This window comes from Oncorhynchus clarkii, chromosome 16 (genome assembly GCF_045791955.1).
Source record: "Oncorhynchus clarkii lewisi isolate Uvic-CL-2024 chromosome 16, UVic_Ocla_1.0, whole genome shotgun sequence".
In the NCBI taxonomy this organism is placed as follows: Eukaryota; Metazoa; Chordata; class Actinopteri; order Salmoniformes; family Salmonidae; genus Oncorhynchus; species Oncorhynchus clarkii.
The window spans coordinates 40,058,440-40,083,501 of NC_092162.1; the positions used below are offsets into that span (position 1 = coordinate 40,058,440).

The following is a 25,062-nucleotide window of genomic DNA, read 5'->3' on the forward strand; positions in this document are numbered from 1 at the left end:
CCCAGGCATTGTAATGACGTTCAAAGGCATATATTTGTACAGTAGGCTATCTGGAAGCAAAGGTATACTACTACAAGTCTGCCTGTATTAGTAAAACATGTAAGCAACCAGCGATCGTTTAAAGCGGACTGATTTAGGCCTACGGCGTTCTATAGCCCCATAAAACGCCTCAAACATCGCTGCCGAAAGTAATAAAAATGGCGGGCGCGCTCTACACATAAACAAACCATAAACATCTGCCCTGCTATGTTATTTTCACCAGATCATGTTGACAAATGACTAAAAGAAGACCACTACCTCGAATTTAGACGCTGATTAGCAAGCAGGTGATTGACCTCGTGTTCTGATCCTTCTCATGTTCTTAGTAGGCTAGAATTATTCTAGATGTTTTTTTAAATTATTATTATTATTCGTTTTTATTATTAGTCTATTGAGCCATAAAGTTCACAGACTGATTATGTGTAGGCCTACTGTCCTGTGATAATGTGGTCTCGTGCATAATTTAAAGGATGGAATACAAAACACGAATACATTTGGCCAACAGTTAATTACAGTATAATTGCGCCTGTAACGCATCTGTGGCAAGTGATACCACTCAAAATGGACAGCTTTATCTGCAATGATTTACTTTTCTGAACACAACAGTGTATGGGGGGGTTGTAATGGATGGTGTTATTTGCTCCGCATGCTAGGGCTGATGTCAAATGAATAACCTATACACGTGCACTTAGACAGCCACTTGTGTTGAAGAAGATGGGACAAAACACCTCCCTGAGACTCATTTCAGAGTAACGTAACACTGATTTGTTTACTAGTTGGATCACCATGTCATACTTATGTAGAGTCTTATTCAAATGTGCATATCCAGAGAGAGAAAGAGAACGCGACGGAGAACGGTATAAATTCATACTGCAATAATTCAACCATAATGTCAGTGATATTGCATTATCATTAGCATCTACGTAATACTATTTTAAAGCAGTGAGATGTGTTTGACCGTGTTTGAAAGTAATTCAAATGCAAAGTATTACATGTGTACTTGTACTTCAGTATACTTCGTGATGTTGTTGTTACCTAAAAAGCTCATGTATACTGGTATACTAATTTGGTGTACCTCTGGTGTCCTCTTTCTCCTGATTTAGGCCCAATTCTAATTTCAAAAACTCTCGCTTAGTTGGAACTGGAATGTCTGCATAACATGTACGATTTACGCGAACGTTCATGGACTGTTTGAAGGAAGCAGCCGGATATTCTTAGACAGGGTTGCCTTTATTTTTGTGAATGAGGTAATCCTGCCGCTGTTACTTGCAGTAAGCAACCCAATCGTTATTGAGATTTTGCGTGCGATTATCCATTCACATATATCACTCTACCTCCATTTCTATTTCTGGATAATAATGATACTGATGATAACAATAATAATAATATAACTGTAATGACAGGGTTCACTTCACATAAGAGGTGTTTGTTTTGATCATTTGCATTGGTGACACAAATGGCGTGAGGAGAGAGAGCGAGAGAGAGAGAGACAGCGAGAGAAAGAGAGAGAGAGAGAGAGATGATGCCCACAATGGCGACCGAAGGTACGTTCGAAAACCTTTGGTTCCTTATCCGGGGACTACCTCTCACTCTGCTATTGGGCCGTGGGGTCACGTGGTAAAAGTAACTTTACAGGGCTGCTCGCAAGTAGGAGGGCTTTATGGAGCAGAAAAACGACAAAGCTAGAAAAATTATTTTCCACTCCAGAAATTAATGATCATGAGCTCGTATTTGATGGACTCTACCTACATTGATCCGAAATTTCCTCCATGCGAGGAATATTCACAAAACAGCTACATCCCCGACCACAGCCCCGAATATTACAGCCGCGCAAGGGACCCTGGCTCTGGTTACCAGCATCACCATCAGGAGTTATACCCTCCGCGGGCGAGCTACCAAGAGCGCCAATATAACTGTGCAAGCATCCCTGAACCTGACACGCAAAGTGGACATGGACTACCCCATACTGCGCACCTGCTTGCAGGGAAAGGGCAGCCAGCCTCATGTGAGACCCCACAGCTACCCATGTCCCCCACCACCCCACCGGCTGCATCCTCCGCCTGCAACCAAGCTACACCGGAGCATCCAAACAGCTCAGCCTCCTCCAAGCAGCCCGTGGTATACCCATGGATGAAGAAAATTCACATCAGCACTGGTAGGCAACTTGTCTCTGTGTTTGTCTTTTCTCTCTCTCTCTCTCTCCACTCTCTACTCCTCTCTCCTCCTTTCCTTCCCTTTATCGGTGCCTCTAACTCCCATCTCCTTCCCAGCCCCTGCTACGATAGGGGAGAAGCTTTTGAAATGGCACAATTGAGGCGGATTTACGACTCAGCGTCGGTAATTACACCCACCATAAATTTTATAGCCGAGGTATACTCTTGGCAGCCGTATCACCATGTGGCTTCTGCTGTTATGTAGCCTATGTGCGCGATGGAGAGAAGAGGGGGAGAGATTAAACGAAAGAAAAAAGACTGCGCTTTGTAATCTTGCATTAATAATTTAGCGCATACTTGGATGTGAGTGTCCCCTAATTACAGAGAGATGGACAAGTTCTTAACTTCCCATTTAGATTCTTTCTCACACCAGAACTACCATATCTAGCCATTTATTCTGCCCATTCCCATCATATATCCCAGTTGAGGACACTCTTGTTTACTCCCTCCTTCCCTGCTTTTCTTTCTTTCTTTCTATTTACTTCTCCCCTTTTCCAGCGAACCCGAATTACAATGGAGCGGATTCCAAGCGGTCTAGGACAGCCTACACTCGACAGCAGGTCTTAGAATTGGAGAAGGAGTTCCACTATAACCGCTATTTAACTCGGCGGAGGCGCATTGAGATAGCTCATACATTGGTTCTCTCCGAACGACAAATAAAAATTTGGTTTCAGAACCGCAGGATGAAGTGGAAAAAAGACCATAGGCTTCCTAACACCAAAGTGAGATCCTCCACCACGGGCGTATCCTCCGGGTCCAACACAACCTCATCAACCGGCGCTGTCGCCACTTCCTCGGCCACTGGTGCCATTATTCCAAATGAACTTTCCGGAGGAGAGGATGGCGAGGATATTACAACGTTATAAGGCGAACAAAACAAAACACAAAAACACTTCAAGAAGGGAGATAGAGAAATGACTGATTATTTATAGAATAAAAGAATCAGTCATATAGAATATATTTTGTTTTCGTAGCTATTTGTGTGGTTTCATTTAAGTCCAAAGTTATATAAAATGCATGTTATATAGCATGGATTTATGCGAATACCGATGGATTATTTTTACGCGACACAGGGTTTAAGTTATTTCATGCTGAATCAAAATGATGTTTTTATGAGAAAATGTTTTGAATGAAGGAAAAAAAATGTAGGCCTACATTTGATCTAAATGTTATGGTGGGCCATTCGTTTGCCCTGCTGCCCAAGGTGAAATGCACAATTTATTTATTTCAAGCGGAACACTGGAAGAATATCATTATTATCATAGGTATTTTTGGTAAAAATGCTGGAACATACCGATGGGAACATCGATCTTGCAAGGTGAATTACCTCGCGTATTTCAAAAACAGGATTTTGAATTACAATTTAGTTTGTGGTGTTTACGTTGTGTTTAGCAGGTTATTGTAAAATGCAATAAACAGAGTTTAGTGTATTTGTGATAATCATATTGGTCAATAAAACAGTGAATGTCTACTAGTTTTTGTTTCATGTTTGGATGGATTTTATTCATGACCAATCGAGGTCAAGTGTAACTTCTTTTGATAACAGATGCTCATCCTATGATGTGGTGAACGTTATTTCAAAATGTTATGAAAGTCACAATTGACCAAGTACTGTATTTCCTTTATAGTTCAGCCTAACAAAGCATTAAACATTTGTTTGGCAAAGTTGTCCGTTTGCAACGTTCTCGTGGTTGGCATGTGTATCAGATTCACCATTCATATTCCCCCTTAATTTCTAATACTCCACAATAGACCTAATCCTTAATCCAATAATAATCAATGATTCTATTCCAAATAAAGGGTTATAGACTGGCTGCATGCGTCCTACCCTACATGCTAGCTCATTAGTCTCAAGGACATTCAATTAACATGGCAAGCCATTCAACCAGGCCCTCAACCAGACTCCCTCTGTAGAATAGGCCAGTGCCTGACTTTCTGGAGCCCTGTTTCCTGCTCATTACTGAACCTGCATATAACTCTGCAAATCAGTATCATATTGTCAAAATATGACCAAATAATAATTTGTGTTGGTGGTATGGGTTGCTATTAATTCCCCCTTTGCCCCAATTACAGGTTGTTTTTCTTGTCTTCTAATAAAGTCAATAACTTGAAGTCAGATTATGGGCCCTTATCGTGGACAATAAAGTATACTATAGTTTACACAAATCTTACTAGGATCATATCCACGAGCAGTGCCTCAGATTTTCATAGAATATCTTGTAAAAAACAAACAATCATTTGATAATAGTTTTTTATATGCATGCACACAGGCCTTCTCAATATGCAATCATTTCTACAGATATAAAATGGAATGTTAGTTTTCTGAGATTGTCATTCTAAAAGTAGCCTATGTCTGTTGGGCCCTGAGACCTCCCCGGTCAAAGTGAAGAGTATGCTTTTAAAAAGTGGCGCTCGAGCAACGTCATCGTCACCTCTGCGCTTGGTAAGTAGCCGACACTGCAAAAGTATCGTGGCGGGATTTTCCATAGGCCTATATGGCAGTGTTGTGGATTTATTGTCACCATGCAACTCTAATAATACATAGGCTACTCATATTGTGCAATTTCTCTCCTGTAACCATGTCTTGCATGATGAAAAAGACCGTTCAGTTAACAGTTTTCCCAAAAATTATTTCATTTGTGGAATAACTTTTTCTTATCCTGCTCAAAATGTGGTGTAAAACATGCCACGTTTGAAAAGAACGCAAGCATTTGATAGATTATTAAAATGTGTGACTTGAATAGAAATTATAAAACGGCTTGCTAGATGGGGGGGCAGACGATCACAAAGGGGAGATGTAGTCTATTCTGAACCATCAATCTTAACGCCACAGAGTAAAATTATTTGGGACTGAATATATTAATTTGGCAACAGCCTCCCTCACAAAGAAATAAACCCAACTCACTAACTAGCAACTTTACGAAATAAAACTACCAGGGACAAAAATTAAACTTAACACCTTGCCGAATTCCAGGAGCCTTTATGTAGTTGCCAGGGCCCGTTATCCCAAAAGCATTTTAAGGATAATTATGAACTTAGCCTTAAAATGCTTTGGGAAACCGGGCCCTTGACAGTTGAGAGAATGTGTAGCTACTCCACAGTCTCAGCATCCCTCCAATCTCTTTCTAAAACCTGTCGCCTCCATGTCGTGAGGCTGAAAAGGTACTTTATTGAAGTTGGGGACGAACCGCGAGAAGGCCGAGTTCAGTCGGAGGGCACATTTTCTGTCCCATTAGGTCCGTTTCAGCCGGGATGGCCGACCTTTGCAACCCCTGTGACCTGACTGGCTCTCTATACGTGTACCTTCTGTGTGTGCCCTCGTAGGTGGTACCCCGTCCTTACGTGGCTTCGTCAGTGCGCTGGCCTTTGTGGGTTTTTCTGCTCGGGGCCTATTGAGGGGCCGGTGGAAGGGCACCTCTGAATGTGTTGCTCTTTTGTTGCTCTCAGTGGTGACCCGAGAGTGCGGTGAACTGTCGGCCACTTCTCTTCCATTGTGTAGGACCTAGCCCCCTTGGACATCTTACACATTTGAGGGACTTCCAAGTGGTGACTTTGGAGCTTCTGATCCGTATGCATGTGAGTGTTAGGCCTGCTCATGTCGAATGCATTATTACAATTGATAGGATTCTGCATGGGAAAACGTTGTATATTTGTGAAAATGCATCCATCTTGGTGCATACCAGCTTCAATATCATTACGGGTAAACGTTACTTTTGGAATAGATATTATATAGACAAATATATAGGCTACGTTTATGTGGACATTTGCTCTTGTAGGCCTAAATTAACAATTGAATGTATTTCAATCCAAGTCATGTATTTGATTCATGCTCCCAAAAATAAAATAAAACGTTCTTAAGTTCTTAAGTCAGTTCATCACAAAATTAAGTACATGTGTTAACAGTGTGAGGCTATGAACAACCACGAACGAAAGCATTGATTTACAAAACTGATTCTGCAAGAGATTAGTCCAGGCATCTAGCCTAATTTGAGCCTACAATATTTAATCTACATTTTAACACCTACCTTGATAAAGCTCAAATAATGACAATGTTATACAAGAAATGCCCGTCTTCAACTTGTGGGCATTCATGGAGACAATGATAGGATGCTCCACCAGGACAGGACTGAATCCCCCAATATATACGATGGACGACGTTCTGAAGTGAATGGTCTCGCAGTGCACTGTGCAGGTGTGTGAAGTTATACAGCCACATGGTGTATTTTATTAGAAGCTTTTGTACCTCGTGTACCTCTCTTTGCAGTTCACTGATTTACTACGTACTAGTCTGTTACGATCTGTCGTCGAAGTGGGGCCTATACGAATACATGAATTAAACCACACCACGGCAGCATGCATCACGCTCAGTATAGATTATTCAACCTGTGCTGGTTAGATGTTATATGTGTGTGAATGGGTTAGGTGTAGATGTGTACATATGAACGAGAGTGGTCACTTAATTGCACCATTTGTAACTATATTTAGATCATTGACGTTCAGTCGGACCTCTTAGAATTATTCGACATTGAAACCGTTTTAAAATGACTTGTGATCATAACATGTAATTCACGATTTTAGATATAGGCCTATGCCTTGATTTGCCTCTAAAACATATATCAAACCTATGCAGTTACTGTGGTCCATGGCACAAATATGTTATAGCAAACAGGAAGCTTACACACAACAGTTCTGTAAGCGATGAACAGCTTTCACGTGCTATAGAACAGTAATTGTACCATTTATCAGCATCTCCATAAAGCCACCTCACCTGACATTTTGTGCCCTGAAGATATTTGAGAGTAGGGGTTGCACAGAGGTTATGTGTGACAATACGTTTATTTTCACATTGTTCAATATTATTTGAGTAAACACAAGCAGCAACACAAACAGAACAGAAATTATGGGGGAAATGAACTTTTTCAAGTTATTTTCTTGTGACTTAAACAATCGAAGAGGTCCATTCACAGACCTTAGCCGCAACCGAATGTATTTTCAACTTGATTTAAAAGCTTACTTTACGAGTTGCAGCTTTCAATCAAATCTACATGTTTATGTCATTACGAAGAATGCTAGTTTGAAAGTAGATTATATAGCCAGATACTGGTAATATAAATACATCTGAAAGTAGATTATACACTATGGGTTTAAATGTAAAGCAATTACGCACTAGTTCAGATGTAATGTTTTATTTGTAGCTACAGGCTAAGACCTGTCTTTTCAGAATTATTTTGTATTTGTTTAATTGTTTAGCTTCGTGTATTTCAATTGGTGTGATGAATTCCCCAAAAGTAAATAAAGAATATGCTGCATTTTGTACAAATGTCGCCTATATTTTTGGAGTGTAGGCCTAATTATTTGATAACATTCCTGCAAAAGCTAAGCCATTGTGAATCTTGTCTCTTCAAAGTCTTTAGAGAATATTGAGAATGTTTCTCTCCATATGATTCCGGGGAATGCAGGCGAACATTCCACTTTGCAACGTTGATTTATGGCAGGCCTCTGGCAAGGCATCTTTCTCTCTCACACTCTCTTGGCGGACGGAACCACGAAAATAAACTTGTTAAAAGAAGTGGAAATCATATATCCGAAATCCCCACCCCAAAAAACTGTTATGATGATCTTTGTGGTAATATGTGTAGATTTATATTAGTACATTACTATGACTACAAAAACATCTCTCCCTTGATCAAGATGAGTCTCTTCTTCAACCAATTTATTTTTTAACGAAAGGTCTGACTCCAGACTATTGTGATGGGGATGGTGTAGTCTGCAGAGGCGTAAAGTATTTAAGTAAAACATACTTTAAAGTACTACTTAAGTAATTTTTTTTAGTATCTGTACTTTACTATTTATATTTTTTGACAACTTTTACTTTCACTTCACTACATGCCTAAAGAAAATATTGTTCTTTTTACGCCATATATTCTCCCTGACACCCACAAGTACTCGTTACATTTTGAATGCTTAGCAGGACAGAAAATGGTCCAATTCGCACACTTATCAAGAGAACATCCCTGGTCATCCCTACTGCCTCTGATCTGGAGGACTCGCTAATAACAAATGCTTTGTTTTTAAATTATGTCTTAGTGTTGGAGTGTGAAAATTATGCATCTGGTTTGCTTAATATAATGCATTTCTACTTATTCCTACTTTTACTTTTACTTTTGATACTTAAGTATATTTTAGCAACTACATTTACTTTCGATACTTAAGTATATTTAAAACCAAATACTTTTAGACTTTTACTCAAGTAGTATTTTACTGTGTGACTTTCACTTCTACTTGAGTCATTTTCTATTAAGGTTTCTTTACTTTTACTCAAGTATGAAAACGGAGTACTTTTTCCACCACTGGTAGTCTGTTTATATAGCAGTCATGGCAGCTGCATGAAGGCGCTGAGTTGAAACAGGGGTCAAATCTCATGTTCCAGGGATAGGGGAAATAAGGCTGCTCACTCTCACATTGACCAGACTTAATTAAGGAGGGTGTGTCATAAATCCGTAAATCTAGTCGGTCCGTTCACCCCCAGAGGGGCAGATGCACCATGTCTGGCCTGTGTGCTCATGGGCATCTGTGTGTGTGTGTGTGTGTGTGTTGGAGTGTGTGTTGGAGCGTGTGTGTGTGTGTTGGAGCATGCGTGTGTGTGTGAGTGCGTGTGTGTGTGTGAGTGCGTGTGTGTGTGTGTGTGTGTGTGTGTGTGTGTGTGTGTGTGTGTGTGTGTGTGTGTGTGTGTGTGTGTGTGTGTGTGTGTGTGTGTGTTGAATTGATTCTCAAATCTATTATTCATTAATTATTTACAAGTAGAAAAGTTGCCATCCAAGGCTCAATATTTAAAAAGTATATGGACTTAAAAGTTGTCAATACAATTATGGTTATTCCTTTATAAACATCATAACATAACATTTAACAGTTGTAATTAGGCCTACTGCAGTTACTTATAAAGCATTTATAGATATTAGTGTAACGTAATATAGCATTTTACCTAAGTTTCAGTCCCTGGTAGACAAGTGTCCAAGTATTGGTCTATATGAGACATGGATCAATGTCAGAGCTGGACTGAATGCACTGGACTGCTGCCTAAATGATAAAGGGAGAGTGATTAGTTGCAATAGCAAGTGAGCTACTAATAACGTCTTGTCTTCACTAGTATACCCAACAGACGTTTAATGTGAATTTGATTAAATGTATTTCTCTGGACAAGTAACATACATTTCCAAGGTATTGTATAATTCTCAGCAGCCATCTGTTCCTGTCAGCTCTCCAAGTCTATGCAGGTCCATTAAATCAGGTGAGAGGTTGAGGCTTTGGATTGGGTTAAACCATTCAATTCAGGCGTTCCTTCCGAATGGTTCAGTTAAGGGTTAAGGTTTGATATAGGGTTAAAATAAATATAAAATAAAATGATTGTCTACCACTGGGATTGGACACACGACCATCTGATCCGAAGTCATGGGATTATGCCCATCCACCACGCCTGTCCATAACACCAAGCCTATGGTAATAGCGCTCCGTGTTGCCCCTAGTGGCCGGTTTAGAAGGCATTTGCCGACGTCTTCGGGACAAGTCCATCTTGAACAATCTGCCTGGTTGGACTACAAGGTTGCGTTTGCTGAGTGTAGGTGAAAATGTATTTCTGTAGGATCAAAACTATGGCATTATTGCAGAACTCGATGGGTCCAATTGCATTGTAGCAGATACAGGAATCATGAACATATTCCATAACAAATGTAGTCATTATTGATGCACAGTATATCGCCCCACCTGGACATTTTAGGGAATAATGAGATTGTGATGCTCAGATGCAAACTGGTAACAGTTCACTGCAGTATACTGTGTAGGTATCATGTGTTTTCAGAAATGGAACATAACAGTTTTAGAAGTGATATTAGCCTACTGTTGGAACGTATTGACAGAGAATCAATCCAAAAATACTATGTAAAATAGAACTTCCATCCGTGCTAGAGATTGGAGGTCCTTTGGCCGTGGACGATATCCAAGTGCAGGGGGTTGTTGTAACAATATTTTACTCCCAGAAGCACTCTTCTGAAAGAAATGGTTTTTCAGTTTATGGTATAGGCCCTAGAGAGGGAGATACAACTGAAAAGTAGTGTTTTATGTCTATATTGGACACAAACCAACATGTTAATTTACTCAAATGTTCATGGAATTGTATGTCCAGAAACTAAGGATATATGTTGGCCAAGAAAGACAAAATAGCTAGTTTCACTTTTAATTTGTCGTTTTAATGGGTTATTATTGATAGGAGTCTACAGTCTTAGAAAAAGCCTAATTTGGGGTACCTTTTGGTTCTTAGGACAAGATAAAATAACCTTTTACAAAAAAAGGTTCTACAGTGCCTTACGGTAAAAGGTTCTACAGTGCCTTACAGTAAAAGGTTCTACAGTGCCTTACAGTAAAAGGTTCTACAGTGCCTTACAGTAAAAGGTTCTACAGTGCCTTACAGTAAAAGGTTCTACAGTGCCTTCAGAAAGTATTCAAACCCCTTGAGTTATTCTACATTTTGTTGTGTTACACACTGAATAAAACATTTATTCAATTTATTTTTTCCTCCCCACTCTACAAACAATACCCCATAATGAGAAAGTGAAAATGTAAAAAAAAGAAAACATGTATTCATTTACATAAGTATTCACACCCCTGAGTCAGTGCATGTTAGAATCACCTTAGGCAGGAATTACAGCTGTAGGTCTTTCTGGGTAAGTCTATAAGATCTTTGCACATTATTCTTTTTATAATTCTTCAAACTCTCCCTCGCCCTCCATTTGACAAATCTGACCATAATTCTATCCTCCTGAATCCTGCATTACAAGCAAAATTGAAAGGAGGAAGCACCAGTGACTCGTCAATAAAAAAGTGGTCAGATGAAGCAGATGCTAAACTACAGGACTGTTTTGCTAGCACAGACTGGAATATGTTCTGGGATTCTTCCAATGGTATTGAGGAGTACACCACATCAGTCACTGGCTTCATCAATAAGTGCATTGATGACATCGTCCCCACAGTGACATACCCCAACCTGAAGCCATGGATTACAGGCAACATCCGCGCTGAGCTAAAGGGTAGAGCTGCCGCTTTCAAGGAGCGGGACTCTAACCCGGAAGCTTATAAGAAATCCCGCTATTCCCTCCGACGAACCATCAAACAGCAAAGTGTCAATACAGGACTAAGATTGAATCGTACTACACTGGCTCTGACGCTTGTCGGATGTGGCAGGGCTTACAAACTAATACAGACTACAAAGGGAAGTGCAGCCAAGAGCTTCCCAGTGACATGAGCCTACCAGACAAGCTAAATTACTTCTATGCTCGCTTTGAGTCAAGAAACACTGAAACATGCATGAGAGCATCAGCTGTTCCGGACGACTGTGTGATCACACTCTCCGCAGTCGATGTGAGTAAGACCTTTAAACAGGTCAACATTCAAAAGGCCGATGGGCCAGACAGATTAGCAGGACGTGTACTCTGAGCATATGCTGACCAACTGGCAAGTGTCTTCACCGACATTTTCAACCTCTCCCTGTCTGAGTCTGTAATACAAACATGTCTCAAGCAGACCACCATAGTCCCTGTGCCCAATAACACTAAGGTACAGTGGCTTACGAAAGTATTCACCCCCCTTGGCATTTTTCCTATTTTGTTGCCTTACAACCTGGAATTAAAATAGATTTTTGGAGGGTTTGTATCATTTGATTTACACACTCACATGCCTACCACTTTGAAGATGCACATTTTTTTAAATTGTGAAACAAACAAGAAATAAGACACAAAAAAACTGAAAACTTGAGCGTGCATAACTATTTACCCCCCACCAAAATCAATTACTTTGTAGAGCTATCTTTCTTAGCAATTACATCTGCAAGTCTCTTGGGGTATGTCTCTATAAGCTTAGCACATCTAGCCACTGTGATTTTTTTCCCATTCTTCAAGGCAAAACTGCTCCAGCTCCTTCAAGTTGGATGGGTTCTGCTGGTGTTCAGCAATCTTTAAGTCATACCACAGATTCTCAATTTGATTGAGGTCTGGGCTTTGACTAGGCCATTCCAAGACATTTAAATGTTTCCCCTTAAACCACTCAAGTGTTGCTTTAGCAGTATGCTTAGGGTCATTGTCTTGCTGGAAGGTGAACCTCCTTCCCAGTCTCAAATCTCTGGGAGACTGAAACAGGTTCCCTTCGTGGATTTCCCTGTATTTAGCGCCATCCATCATTGCTTCAATTCTGCCTCTCTGATTAATGCCCTCCTTGCCTGAGTTTTGGTGGGAGGCCTTCTCTTGGCAGGTTTGTTGTGGTGCCAGATTCTTTCAATTTTTTAATAATGGATTTAATGGTGCTCCATGGGATGTTTAAAGTTTCGGATATTTTCCCCGGCCTGTTTGGAGAGCTCCTTGGTCTTCATGGTGTCGCTTGCTTGGTGTTGCCCCTTGCATAATGGTGTTGCAGACTCTGGGGCCCTTCAGAACAGGTATATACTGAGATCATGTGACACTTAGATTGCACACAGATGGACTTTACTAATTTTGTGACTTACGAAGGTAATTGGTTGCAACAGATCTTATTTAGGGGCTTCATAGCAAAGGAGGTGAATACATATGCACGCACCACAATTCCGTTTTTAATTTTTTTAAATTTCACTTTACCAATTTGGAATATTTTGTGTTTGTCCAATACATGAACTCCAAATAAAAATACATTTAAAAGACAGGTTGTAATGCAACAAAATAGGAAAAATAGCCAAGGGGGATGAATACTTTCGCAAGGCACTGTAATCTGCCTAAATGACTACTGATACATACACTCACGTCTGTAGGCATGAAGAGCTTTGAAAGGCTGGTCATGGCTCACATCAACACCATTATCCCAGAATCCCGAGACCCACTCCAATTTGCATACCGCCCCAACAGATTCACAGATGATGCAAACTCTAGTGCACTCCACACTACCCTTTCACACCTGGACAAAATTAACATCTATGTGAGAATGCTATACCATTGACGACAGCTCAGCATTCAACACCATAGTGCCCTCAAAGTTCATTACTAAGCTAAGGACCCTAGGACTAAGCACCTCCCTCTGCAACTGGGTCCTGGAATCCTGATGGGCCGCCCCCAGTTGGTAAGGTTAGGTAACAACACATCCGCCACGCTGATCCTCAACACGTGGGCCCCTCAGGAGTGTGTGCTCAGTCCCCTCCTGTACTCCCTGTTCACTCATGATTGCACGACCAGGCATGACTCCAACACCATCATTAAGTTTGCCGATGACACAACAGTGGTAGGCCTGGTCATCAATAACAACGAGACAGCATATAGGGAGGAGGACAGAGACCTGACCGTGTGGTGCAAGGACAAAAACCTCTCCCTCAACATGATTAAGACTAAGGCGATGATTGTGGACTACATGAAAAGGAGGACCGAGCACGCCCCCATTCTCATCGACAGGGCTGTAGTGGAGCAGGTTGAGAGCTTCAAGTTCTTTGGTGTCCACATCACCAGGACAGTCGTGAAGAGGCAACGACAAACCCCCTCAGGAGACTGAAAAAATTTGGCATGGGTCCTTAGATCCTCAAAAGGTTCTACAGCTGCACCATCGAGGCCATCTAGACTGGTTGCATCACTGCCTGGTATGGCAACTGCTCGGCATCCGACTGCAAGGCACTACAGAGGGTAGTGCGTACAGTCCAGTACATCACTGGGGCCAAGCTTCCTGCCATCCAGGACCTCTATACCAGGCGGTGTCAGAGGAAGGCCCTAAAACTTGTCAAAGACTCCAGCCACCCTAGTCATAGACTGTTCTCTCTGGTACCACATGGCAAGTGGTACCGGAGCGTCAAGTCTAGGTCCAAGAGGCTTCTAAGCAGCTTCTACCCCCAAGCCGTAAGACTACTGAACGTCTAATAAAATGGCTATCCAGGCTATGCCCCCCACCCTCTTTTACTCTGCTCCCCTCTGTTATTATCTATGCATAAGTCACTTTAATAACTCTACCTACATGTACAGTATATACAGATAAACTCGGAAGTTTACATGCACCTTAGCCAAATACATTTAAACTCAGTTTGTCACAATTCCTGACATTTAAAAAATTCCCTGTCTTAGGTCAGTTAGCATCGCCATTTTATTGTAAGAATGTGAAATGTCAGAATAACAGTAGAGAGAATGATTTATTTCAGCTTTTATTTCTTTCATCACATTCCCAATGGGTCAGAAGTTTCATACACGCAAATAGTAGGTGGTAGCATTACCTTTAAATTGCTTAACCTGGGTCAAACATTTCAGGTAGCCTTCCACAAGCTTCCCACAATAAGTTGGGTGAATTTTTGCCCATTCTTCCTGACAGAGCTGGTGTAACTGAGTCAGGTTTGTAGGCCTATTTGCTCACGCATGCTTTTTCAGTTCTGCCCACAAATTTCCTATAGGATTGAGGTCAGGGCTTTGTGATGGCTGCTTCAATACCTTGACTTTGTTGTCCTTAAGCCATTTTGCCACAACTTTGGATATATGCTTGGGGTCATTGTCCATTTGGAAGACCCATTTGCGACCAAGCTTTAACTTCCTGACTGATGTCTTAGGATGTTGCTTCAATATATCCACGTAATTTTCCTTCTCATGATGCCATTTATTTTGTGAAGTGCACTAGTCCCTCCTACAGCAAAGCACCCCCATAACATGATGCTGCCACCCCTGTGCTTCACAGTTGGGGGGGTGTTCTTCGGCTTGCAGGCCTCCCCCTTTTTCCTCCAAACATAACAATGGTCATTATGGCCAAACAGTTCTATTTTTGTTTCATGAGACCAGAGGAAATTTCTCCAAAAACTGCATTTGCAAACCGTAGTCTGGATTTTGTCTGGCGGATTTGGAGCAGTGGCTTCTTCCTTGCTGAGTGGCATTTCAGGTTATGTTGATTTGGACTCGTTTTACTGTGCATATAGATACTTTCATACCTGTTTCCTCCAGCATCTTCACAAGGTCCTTTGCTGTTGTTCTGGGATTGATTTGCACTCTTCGCCCCATAATATGTTCATCTCTAGGAGACAGAATGCGTCTCCTTCCTCAGCGGTATGACAGCTGCATGGTCCCATGGTGTTTATACTTGCATGCTATTGTTTGTACAGATGAATGTGGTACCTTCAGGCATTTTGAAATTGCTCCCAAGGATGAACCAGACTTGAGGAGGTCTAAAAAAAAAACAATCTGAGGTCTTGGCTGATTTCTTTTGATTTTCCCATGATGTCAAGCAAAGAGGCACTGAGTTTGAAGGTAGGCCTTGCAATACATCCACAGGTACACCTCCAATTGACTCAAATGATGTCAATTAGCCTATCAGAAGCTTCTAAAGCCTTGGCATCATTTTCTGGATTTTTCCAAGCAGTTTAAAGGCACAGTCAACTTAGTGTATGTAAACCTCTGACCCACTGGAATTGTGATACAGTGAATTATAAGTGAAATAATCTGTCTGTAAACAATTGTTGGAAAAATTACTTGTGTCATGCACAAAGTAGATGTCCTAACCGACTTGCCAAAACTATAGTTTGTTAACAAGAAATTTGTGGAGTGGTTGAAAAACAAGTTTTAATGACTCCAACCTAAGTGTATGTTAACTTCCGACTTCAACTGTATGTGTGAGGTTTGGGGGGTTGAGAAGGGAGCAGACAAAACATTTTTCATGTTTTATTGTATTGTTATTGTAAAGAAGTCAGCCAGAGTTGACTTAGGCCATCATTCAAACAAGGAGATACCTGCCTGGCCACCAATGCATATTTCCAAACTATGTTTGCAAATAATGACAATGCATTCTAAAAAACTATGCTGGTATACATTTGTGCTTTCATTAATTGTTTATTAAAGCTCAAAACATTGTTGGTTAATGGTAGTAGCCATAATTCATAAATGGCACCATGCAGGGTTCCATATGGTACCATTTTGTTTTAGTGAAGAAGAACCTCTAGGGTTCTGATAAAAGAACCCCATAAAATGGTTCTACATAGAACATTTAGGGGTTCCATACATAAAGCACGCAATATAACCTTTTTGGTTCTATAAGGAACCGTTTTTTCTAAGTGTATTGCATGTACATGTCCTATTTATATAGGTCAAGACATTAACACGTGTTCTGGGAAGAAAGGAAATTGACAATGTGTGTCTTTTACTTTTCCTCGTGTATGAAGTGTGCAGTGCTCAGCAAAGTCTCCAGTCCTTTCATTTCACTCTGAATTGTTTACAGCAATGTAGGGCACCGGGCCAATAAATCTCCCGCGTGCTCTGCCGAGACAGGTCCATTTGTATGCACCGTTTTAACCGACAACATCCTCTGCCCATTAACGTCCTTCCACGAGCTCTCTGTCTCCTCTTCTCTGCCCGACTCGAGCTCTGTCCGCCGAAAATACATTATGGGCATGGATGCTTTTTGTTGAGAAGAGCAGTGTGGAGAACAGTGTTTTTGGAACAAAGGGGTTCGGCATTTTGCTGCTAGTGCTAAGGCCTACATGGTAGCCATGTCAACACGAAAAAGCCCACATTAGTGGAAATGCTATATGCTGTGAGTTATGATATATTGTATGTTAAAATCCTCAATCGTTACGAAACTTTTTCAATGTTTCCTCGGCTGTTTGTGTCAGCCACCAAGCAGTGAAAAAGGGGTTGACACCCAGAGGGACTGGCGCGCGCTTTGTGCAGACAGAGAAAAATGATTTATTGCCACTTGGGCGGTTCAACCAGAGTTCACGGAGAATCGTGGTGTAGGCGCACGGATGAGCTAAATTATGTTCTTGCTGAGCTAGTATATCACAGATTATATTCTATATCCAACACAGCCGAGTGTTCAACGATTTGAAACAAAGAAAACAAACCGAATTGAATTCCTTTCCTCTCATTTCTCATTTCCAGCTAAAATTAGTTACAGGTTCACAATATGATGATGGTAATAATAATAATAATAATGTTATCCTTATAATTATCCTAATCATAATACTGTACTGAGTATGTGTAGTCTATATATCGAAATTGATCATGGGTGAGGAAAATGAAAAAGTGGATTAAATGCACATCAAGCTCAAATAGGCCTATTGAGTTCCCTTATCGGCATTTGTATCTCAGGTTGGAATGAATCGTCTCGCATTCACCGCACACTCCGAACCAAGTCATATTTCATGTCGCCTAAATGGCACCAATGCGAACCCTGCTATGTGCACACTGAATGCCTCTCTCTGAAGAGCTCTGTGACAGCAATTCACTGTACTCTAAATAACAAATCGTTCTTAAAACAAGAATGATTTTGGGAAGAACAATTGGAAAAGTTAAGGGCATGAGGAGGAGTGTCTTCTGATAAACTCCCTCTAATAGACGCAGTATAACCTGCCTGTTTAGTTGTGCACAGTATACTAGGCATACCAGTTTCAAATGAAATGGCCAGAGGTAGCCTATTTGAATGTAGGCCTAATATGGTAAATAAATGCGAATATTTGTCATTTTTGTATGTGCACACGTCTTATTGTTAACGTTTAATAAGAAATGGTCTGCTTATTTGTCCCAATCTCCTATATGATTCTGAAAAGGCTAAGTTCTCTCTCATTACTATGAGGCTGTGAACATGACTAGGATATGACTATGACCCATAACTCGATTTAGCTGAAATTCAAGTGGAGTATTTTGTTTATTCTGATGATCAACTGCATGCTCTCCGTGAACATTTGATGTTGCCGGAAATCCTATCTCTACCTGCGTGCTATTCTTGTTGTTCTATTCTTCTAAATGATCCCGTCAAAAAATGTCCTTTAATCGTTTTAGCCTACAATATTGAGAACATGATATGCTCCTTCTTTATGTTCAAATAACGTATTGGCGTGAGTGTGTGACGTGTGAATGGAGGATATGAATCAGGGAGTGAGGTTACCCTTGTGGCGGGGCTAGAAGGAGGGTAAACGGAAGAGGGATTAAATCAGAGTGGTGCTGTGAAGATGCTGGGTCATCCCGGCTAGGCGATCCAGAGTGCATCATCCATCACGGTGCTGCTGGAAGACATCTATTGAGGATTCTCCTCAACAGATTTGTTATATTATATTATAGAAATACTAGTGAAAATATAATATTGTAGGCCTAGAATCTAATCAACATTTTCTGATAATATCATCCTTAGTCCACGTACACTTTAAAGCCACCAGAGCCCTAATCTCTACATGGCTCTGCTGTAGACTATGCTCGTTTGGGTAGGGTATTTATAGCTAGCTATATAGTCTATTTTTTTAATTGTAATATTTACATTGGCCTAAACATTATTGCAACAGCACACCTCCAAGTTAAATTACTAGCAAGTTCCTGAAGTCCATCGGCTATTGCTTTGGTGTTAGCGTTGGGTTCGTATAACCCAGCCAGCCAGTCATTTTCCTCCCTCTTTGTCTGTCCGTCCATACACACGGGTTTTATATCAATCGAAAAATACCCTGTAATATGAATGTTGTTGGGCAGAGCAAAACACATCCACGTGGATATTGATTAGTAATCGCAGGTAGCCAGACATTTGAGGTAAAAAATACTATTATTTTCGATATTCTTTTGTGGTCTTCTCATTCTCTTTGTGTTTGGCAATGATTGTCAAAAGCCTTTGTTTGACCACTCCCATTGACTCTATTCGAATCTATTCTGTCCTTTAATCTAAGTAGATAAGTGCACTGCTCACTTTGATGGTTCCCTCACTGAGTGTATTAGCATACAACCACTATGAACTGAATGCATATTCACAAGCAAATAGAATAAAGTAAATAGACAAAAGTAGAGTTTTAAGCCCAAGCTTTGTATATCCAGAGGAATACCACTCACAATGGTTGGTCCTCGTTTTTAATATAGTAATAACACTTCAACAAACAGCACACTCATATTACAATAACACATTCACGAAAATTACACATTTAGTCAAATGTCTTTTTTTATTTGTATATCTCGCGATAGCATTGATATTATCCAAGTAGGCTAACATACCACTTATTCGATAGTTTCCAACAAGGAGCATTGATATAACCTACCGGGGAAGTTTTAAAAAACGATGCAACTTTCATTGCGCTGGATTTCCATTCGAATTCTTCCCACCATCTGGTACTCTGTAAATAAAAAACGAATAGATATTTAGTTCCAAATGATGCGTTCAGTTGCTTGCCTCTTTTTCTGTCTATCTCTTACTCACTCTCTTACTCACTCTCTTACTCTCTCTCTCTCTCTCTCTCTCTCTCTCTCTAGCTCTCTCCCTCCATCTTCCCCTCTCTCGCGTTCTAAAACTGCCTACATACACTGCTAGTCCTCTCTTACTTTTCATACACTAATTAGTTGTTTTCATCCATAGGTGAAGAAACCCGTGCTTATTGCAATGCTGCCTGAAGAATGGGAGCGGGTTCCTCCAGCGCGATTAAGTTCCTTTCGGACGGTTTGCAACTCCAGCGCGCGACTATTGGAGGACGGCCCCACGTGACTTCACGGTTTACCCCTCTGGTAATATTATTCAATACAGTCTTAAAGCTTATTTAAAGTCTTCTGCATAAAGCTTTTACATTTACGTTCGTTGTAAAAGCTATATATTTAACATGCAAAAGTACACACCTTCCCAACATTCAGGGCGTACCCATAGTTATATTTATCAGAGTGAATTTGATGAAGTGCACCCTGCTAGGTCTATGGACCAGCACCAGTCCCTTCTCCCATGTCATCTACAGGGCGAACACAACACTGCAACCGAACCTGCTGGATGCGTCACCGGACACAGTGAGGGAGGCCACGCGCCACAATTCCGAGAGATTCCACTCTTCCAGCGTTCAGTCACCTCTTCTGCTTGTATCAGCTGTACGCCGTACCCGACTGACCCGTTATGGGGCACCCCGGACCCGGTGGATACCCGCCATGCCAAGGGCAAAGCAGTCGTCAGAGACAAGAGGTGCAGTGCATCCACTTACTTCCTCTCACCGAGGCATCTCTTCCCCTGGATGAGAGAAACTCGGCATGACCTACACCAGAGTGCATCGGACTCCAACGAATTAGGTAAATATAATATCATATTTGAATATAGTACAGTGTCATAATGATGAATGTGCATATGACTGTCCATATTACCCTAGCCTAGCCTCACATTTGTGAGTTATGACTTGCTCACATATTAACATAGAAAGAATAAGTATTAGGCAATAATTCTTGTTTTAACCTTTATTGACATAATATAGAGTTTAGATGTTGTCTATAATTCTCTTTTTAATTATTAAGAATTATGCTATGCCTACACTTTTAGAAAACAAGGGTGCTATTTAGAACCTAAAGGGGTTCTTCAGCTGTCACCACAGGAGAACCCTTTGAAGAACTCTGTTTGGTTCCAGGTAGAACCCTTTTTGGTTCCAGGTAGAACTCTTTTTCACAGAGAGTTCCATGTAGAACCCTTTTTTCACAGAGGGTTTTACATGGAACCCAAAAGAGTTCTACCTGTAACCAAAACGGGTTCTACCTGGAACCAAAAATGGTTCTCCCACCCTCCTTTTCTAAGAGTGTATATACACATACATATGTTTGTGTTACATTTGAAGAAATTTGAATAATACGTTTGAACAACTCCTTATGTTAGTTCTCAATTCTATCACACACGATCATTTCCTCCTAAATAGGTCAGATATCCAGGTGTAAACTGGGACTTTAAACCCTGAATGCAATAGTCACTGACAGGATTGTTGTGGCACATCTGACACTCTGACGGTGGTTGTTTCCAGTGGTGGTCCCAAGGCACTCTTTAAGTGATTGAGTTGACAGGTACACTACTGCCGTGTGTAGATGTGATTAATGCATATGTAAGACGATTCCCTGAAAAACAACTTTCTCAAAACACTATCATCTGAGACAAGCTGTAACTGGTGTTATGTCCCAGACACTTGCAGTGCATTATCAGCAAGGTATAGATGTGTTTCTCTCTTAGGCCCATGGGACAGGTCTCTCTTGGGCTAGTCATGAACACAAAGCAATTGATGCAATTAAGGAGAGATGGAAGCTTTGACGGAAACACATGTAGCCCTTTCCTGCAGTCAATGACCAAAAGTGCCCTCTTTGGCGTCATGAGTGGAAAGTTATTCATATTCATCATAATTTAATCATTAATAAAACACTTTTTTTTTTTTAAACAACGGAAATCTAGTGGTTTCTATGTCCAATAGTTTTGTTATATTTCAGGCTTCTGTGATGTATATGAAGTGTAATATTAGGATGCAACGTCACAATGTAATACATTTCAACTCTATATCTGACATGGTACAGGTGTCTTCTTTTCTTAAGTCCATCGCCATGTGTGTGAGGTGTGTACCTTTGTTCCAAAGTAGATTTGGTTAAGACTACCAAGAAACACTGTGTGACCCTGATTTAGCCCACTGCAGTAAAAAGTTAATTGACTCCAGAAAAAAACACTTTATCCCAGGACACTTTACAAGATGCCTATTAGGATTGCTAAGTCCCTCAGTTAAGATTTTCCCTTTTTACGCAAGCTAGGCTAAAGCTCGCCTGGGTGCCCGCTAGCTGACTTTTAATTGACTGCTCTTTCACATGTTCCTTTTGTCATTCCCCCCAGGTGATTCAGTGTGCAGTCGTAACGAGGCTGGTGGTCTCCCAAGTAGAGGAAGAGACGGAGGGCGAGACGGAGGGCGAGACGGAGGGCGAGACGGAGAGAGGCGAGCGAGGACGGCGTTCACCAGTACTCAGCTAGTGGAGCTGGAGAAGGAGTTTCACTTCAGCCCCTACCTATGTCGACCACGCAGGCTGGAGATGGCTGCGGGCCTGAGGCTCACAGACCGGCAGATCAAGATCTGGTTCCAGAACCGACGCATGAAATACAAGAAGGATCATAAGGAGGACAGAGGGACAGCGACTGAGACACCGTCACCGTGCCTCTCTACCACCACACACATGCCATCCCTCAGCCCAAGGTCCTCTGTTGGAGTTGGGTACTCGGGATTCAGAAGTGCTGGTCTGGTGAGAGGGACTTTGTCTCCAAACCTTCTCCTCGTTAATTGTGATCGTACCGCTGCGTCGGGTTCTCACAGTAAGGCCAACACCAGTGACTGTTTACGTGTTACTCCCATGGACCTTCCCCAGCTCACCACCGGAACTGTGCCTGACTCTGATAGTCTGCAGTCGGCCCTTACGGTTGTAGACAGCGGATGTTTGTGCACGGGTCTCTCCAAACTCGCCCCAGGGCACCTATCCTCTTATGTTGACAGTGACATCAGTGCATATTTCAGATGTAGAGGATGTCTCTTAGACCTAGAACCCCCTACACTTACTCACCTGTAAGAGCAGGCCTATGCCACAAACCTAAACACCTAGACCTTCAGTAATATGTGTGTGTGTAGGTGGTCAATTCAATAAAACCAGCATTCTGGAGGCTAGCTTTCTTTCAACTTTCTGATAGTGGCTCATTGAAGAATGCAGATTTATTACCTATAGGGTTTCCAGTATCCTTATAGGTTTCTAGTCCAAAAGCGACCACTACTGCCTCCTCTGTTCCTGTTACACCTTGTGGCAAAATGTTATCTTTTTTGAATCAAAATTGACATGATTTACATTAGCAATAAAATCCTCAAAGACATCCTGCTACTGTTTTGCATGTCAAATGCATGTTTTGAACACATTATCAATCCATTTTTGTATTTTCATGTGTCATGGCTTGTGCTTGTCGTCTATTTAAATCAGAGAGAAAGGAGTTTTACTTTGCAGTATAGGTATCACGTGTTATGTTATGATCTCGCAATGATCCTGATGAAGACAGTTTGTCTGTCGAAACGTCACTTATTCAATTATTGCACCTGAGCTCCTAGAGTGTGAGGCTCTCCTTTTCTTGTTCAAGTGTTCCACTCCGCTAGCCAGCGCCTCGCCGAAACAGGTGTGCGTTTCTTTCGCCTCCAGAATGATCCTGCAAGTAGAGTAACGTACTAGCGATCAGTTTTGTTTTTTCAAGAGCTCCTAATGTGTCAAATAATTGTGGCGGCCATATCTGTAAATCAGAGAGAAAGGAATTTGACTTGGGCTGTAGGTGTCATGCGTTAGGCCATGTTTTGTGTTCTTATCATTAAATAGCTGTTCGTTCGTGTGAGTTTGTGTAAGTGTGAAAACACAGAAGCATATGCTCATATTGAATGAAGTTCTATTTTTGTTATACATGTGTTTGTGTTGAAGCTAGAATCCTTTGTTAAAACAATATCAACATGTCTCCCTGTCCCTGTTTCGCTAAAAAAGCTAAGGGATGGGTCTGGAGAAACGTAACTACTCTCAAATTCATAGACAGCGCTATGGATGCAAGGACTGACCATCCATGATTTCAAATGTATCGTTTTAACCATGTTTCGAGGCTATACAGTGTTTGTTTACATTTACATGGTTGACAAACATTGGGGTAAAACAAGCTTATGTTTGTGTTCTGATAGGGTACGACTGTTGAACTAAGCTCATGCGGCATTTATAAGTTATATCCTTCAAGAGTCAATGGGTATATGCCATTCATCTATAAATTAAAACTGGATGCAGAAACTAAGGATCATAGCTTTGAAAAAAAACGTCTTTGATACTGTTCTTGATTAATGAGATGTTTAATAAAGGCATTTGTGGAAAATCAATCTCAGTGGAATCATTATCTTTATTCATTTCTTATTAGAATGACTTCATTCTCCAGCAGCATTTTATTGAGATTAAAGAGTGCATTCTACTTCTGGAAAACAAGTTTTGTAATGAAATTAGCCCATACTGTGGAATAGATTCAATAAAAACTCTGGGATATTATGTTTTCATGTTACACAATCTCTGGGCACCACTTTCCCTGGCTCCTGCCTCCTGTTTACCCTACATTAATCATGGAGACAAGGCAGTGTTTCCAGCAGTCCAACCACAGGCTCTCAACCCACTAGACATCTTGACAAGAGCTGATGCCGCCTCCCTTTCATTCTAAACCCTCTCCTTTTCAATTGCTTATTTGAAGCAGGGTTGGAGTCCCTTCATTCTCAGAGGATGTGTTTGTTGCATGGCTCAGCAACCTAGTTTACAGCATCCAGTAGGACTATATGCCAAGCTTTCTACTTGTTATTATAGAGAGAGAGAGAGAGAGAGAGAGAGAGAGAGAGAGAGAGAGAGAGAGAGAGAGAGAGAGACGGAGAGAGAGAGAGAGACGGAGAGAGAGAGAGAGAGACACGGAGAGAGAGAGAGAGACAGACGGACAGACAGACAGACAGACAGACAGACAGAGAGAGAGACAGACACAGAGAGATAGACAGAGACAGAGATTATACAGTAAATGCCAGCAGTGTTATCATCAGATATTTATGACCTGGAACCCTATGGCCTCGACAATGCAGTCTGTCTAAGATCAAAGGTACAGTATGAAAACGATTGAATCAGGACACAAAACAGAAGATGCATACTCAATATAAATCAGAGAGAGAGAGAGAGAGAGAGAGAGAGAGAGAGAGAGAGAGAAAGAAAGAAAGAGACAGAGACAGAGGGACAGACAGAGAATAGATTAGAGAGAGAGAAAACCAACCGGCGAGAGACTGAGAGAGAGAGCGAGAGAGAGAGAGAGAGACTAAATTGCAGACAGCAGTGTTGGATTCTTTGCATTCTTGTGTGTGCTGTGTGAGCAGACGTGATTTATGGTCGTAATACAGAGCATTAAATGAGGCCTGGCCCGGCATCTGAGGAGCTCTGCTTGTTCTGCTCTGCTCCATCCTAAACAGTCGGCTTTTAGACATTAAAAACCAGACACACCACACTAAACCATGCCACTACAAACACTCTCAGTG

At 41.2% G+C, this 25,062-nt stretch overlaps 2 protein-coding genes across 6 annotated transcripts in view; both read left to right on the plus strand.

Annotated features, from left to right (window-relative positions):
* Positions 1-23,886, plus strand: part of LOC139368434 (homeobox protein Hox-C3a-like) — a 43,516-nt gene extending 19,630 nt beyond the window's left edge. For 3 of the 5 annotated variants that reach the window (XM_071107322.1, XM_071107324.1, XM_071107323.1), the window contains 3 exons: positions 19,599-19,744; positions 19,966-20,287; positions 21,846-23,886. In XM_071107322.1, coding sequence (XP_070963423.1) covers positions 19,637-19,744; positions 19,966-20,287; positions 21,846-22,567 — 1,152 coding nt within the window. In that variant the 5' untranslated portion in view covers positions 19,599-19,636 and the 3' untranslated portion in view covers positions 22,568-23,886. Of the gene's footprint in view, positions 1-19,598; positions 20,288-21,845 lie in introns of those variants that run through there. The other 2 variants (XM_071107325.1, XM_071107321.1) reach the window with 2 other exon arrangements.
* On the plus strand, positions 1,753-3,581 carry LOC139367602 (homeobox protein Hox-C4-like). The gene is made up of 2 exons (XM_071105863.1): positions 1,753-2,194; positions 2,751-3,581. The coding sequence occupies exons 1-2, from the start codon at positions 1,753-1,755 to the stop codon at positions 3,116-3,118; spliced, it is 810 nt and encodes a 269-aa protein (XP_070961964.1). The 3' UTR covers positions 3,119-3,581.
* Positions 23,887-25,062: the final 1,176 nt, after the last annotated feature.